This window comes from Myotis davidii, unplaced genomic scaffold (assembly GCF_000327345.1).
Source record: "Myotis davidii unplaced genomic scaffold, ASM32734v1 scaffold233, whole genome shotgun sequence".
Classification (NCBI taxonomy): domain Eukaryota; kingdom Metazoa; phylum Chordata; class Mammalia; order Chiroptera; family Vespertilionidae; genus Myotis; species Myotis davidii.
The window spans coordinates 3,543,088-3,545,428 of NW_006285917.1; the positions used below are offsets into that span (position 1 = coordinate 3,543,088).

Consider the following 2,341-nt stretch of genomic DNA (forward strand, 5'->3'; position numbering starts at 1 on the left):
ACACCCTTCAGGATGGGGGTACCCACTGGGGTGCGTGACCAGTCTGGGTGAACGGCTGAGGGCTGTTTTCAGGCTGGTGGTTACTGAAGCTCCCTACTGCTCCATGTTTTCTTTCTCTTTTTTTATTCTGGGCCAGCTTTAGCTTTGAGGCTTGGCTCCAGCTCTTAGGCCTCCGCGGCTGAAAGTAGGTTGTGATGTGCTTCTCTGGGTCTGGCTGTTGCAGAATCCAGCCTTTTGGTAAGGCAAGCTGACTGGGTATTAAGTTCTGTCTCTGTCTTATCAGAGGGAACGTGTTGTGATGTAAGAGCTATGTAAACATCTTTGGCTAAGAATCTAGGAACTTTCAGGGAATAAATGCTCTTGTTCCTTCAACTCTGGAGGAATCTCCCCTTCACCTGTGTCAATGATGGTTGGCCAGGTTTTCACATCCACAGTTGCAGCTGCCTCTCGCGACTTCAGTAACCTCATTAGCATCTGCGTGGTGAGAATGCAGGCGGCTTTGCTGACCTAGAAAACAAATGAACAGAAATAAGCACCAGGAGGCTTAGCCCACATGTGGCACCAGAGACGCTGGCTGCTGCTAAGAGCAACTCGCACACCACACTGGACAGGGCACATCAATGTTTTAAACACACACACACAGGGCAGCGGAGGTCAGTGCTTCCCCTTACATCTGTTCTCTGGTGATGTGTAACTCAGTGATGGACTTGTTCATGCACACGTTTTTGTTGTTTGTTTGTTTAAGTACCCACTACCCCAAATCATGCAGTCGCGTTTCCCACATCTGGGGAAACCGCACATCTGGGTGCAACGGATAAGCCTCGCCCTGGGAAAACCACCTTCATGATCACGGCATCTCGCCTGCAGGTAAGTACACAGTGTTGTTTACAGCAGTGATTCTCAGGGGGTGTTCCATAGTTACAACCTCAGTCTGGATCCCGCACTCTTTGAGTTTCATGAAGACCAAAATAAAATAAAAACATGGAATTGTAGTACTCAGGGAAGGAGTTGGTGTTTGTGACAGTTTGGTGAATGGTTGGTAAAACTATGCTGAATTTGAGGGACTCTGTGCTCTCACAGAAACACAAAACAACTGGCCTCCCCATAAACCGTGTCAATGGGAGGAAACCCCTCCCTGCTGCTCTGGTCTGCCTTGCAGAATATGACAAGGGCATTTTGTTGAACTGAACTTTGTAATAAAATCATCTGTGGTGAACACAGCTTTTATGCTGCAAGCTCCAACTGCTGACAGAGCAAAAGTGATCTAACACTGGGGAGAATTCAGTTTGGCAAATAAAATTACCTTGGTTATTGTACAGAAAAAAACCCAGAACACTTTTTTAAAAGAAGGGATCAACCAATGAATGCACAAATAAGTAGAAAAACAAATTGATGTTTCTCTCTCTCCCTCAAATCAATCAATCAATAAAAATAAAAAAGGGGAAAAACAAGTTTTATAGAGAGTTACTATGATAGCTTTGCCTCTTTAATGTTCATGATAATGCACACAATTCTGTATCTCACCAATAACCACTTTCCCATACTCTTCCACTGAATAACACTGGTCAATTTGGTCAGATTAAGAAAAAATAAGCTGTTTTTAGGAGAAAGATTTGACTTTCTGACTCAATAGAACTGGAGAATTAGTAAGAATCCTTAGTTGTCTAAATCGGGATTTTATGAGATGAGGACAAGGTAAACCTGGTACTCACATCAACAATCATGCGGACGGTGGGCAATGTGGCGGTAAGGTTCTGAGCATGAGGAGGCCGGACAGTCACAGGGACGCACCCCGCATACAGGCAGCCATAGAATGCAGCGATTAACTCGATGCCTGCAAGACAGTCAGTTGCTTAGCTGCCTAGCATCACTGTGAAACTAAAAGGCACACCTTCCCAAACTAGTTTATTAAATCATGTGTCAAATGGGTTATTCAGACTGTAACATAACAGAGACACTAGCAGAAGAAATTCCTGAGAAGGAATAGAAGGGGAAGGAGAAAGCACATAAAACAACTTAAAAAAAAAAGAGAGAGAGAAAGAAGACGAGAATCAATAAGAAGAAAGGAAGTCAGAAGTAAAGAAAACTCTTGAAAGATACCCCAAGAAAGTGTTTTGGTTTCATTACTTGATGTCACATAGGAGAATTAACTGTAGAAATTAGGGATGTTGAACTTGGTAAATAAAAGAAAGGGAAAAGGAGAGATGAGGAACACACGAGTTTTCTCTAAATCTGTAGAAGGCCACCCCAGGTGAAGAATAATTTAATTTCTAACACATTTCTTAAACAAATGTTACATAAATTGGAATTTTGTAACTCTTTGCTTTAAAAGAAATTAGGA

At 42.8% G+C, this 2,341-nt stretch overlaps 1 protein-coding gene across 4 annotated transcripts in view; it reads right to left on the bottom strand.

The window, feature by feature from the left end:
* The window catches only part of DIP2B (disco interacting protein 2 homolog B), a 113,959-nt gene that overhangs the window by 21,193 nt on the left and 90,425 nt on the right, over positions 1 to 2,341 (bottom strand). For all 4 annotated transcript variants that reach the window (XM_015559640.1, XM_006757088.2, XM_015559638.1 and 1 more), the window contains 2 exons: positions 1,713 to 1,834; positions 396 to 507 (listed from right to left, as the gene is read on the bottom strand). In XM_015559640.1, the coding sequence (XP_015415126.1) occupies positions 396 to 507; positions 1,713 to 1,834 (234 nt within the window). The remainder of the gene's footprint in view (positions 1 to 395; positions 508 to 1,712; positions 1,835 to 2,341) is intronic.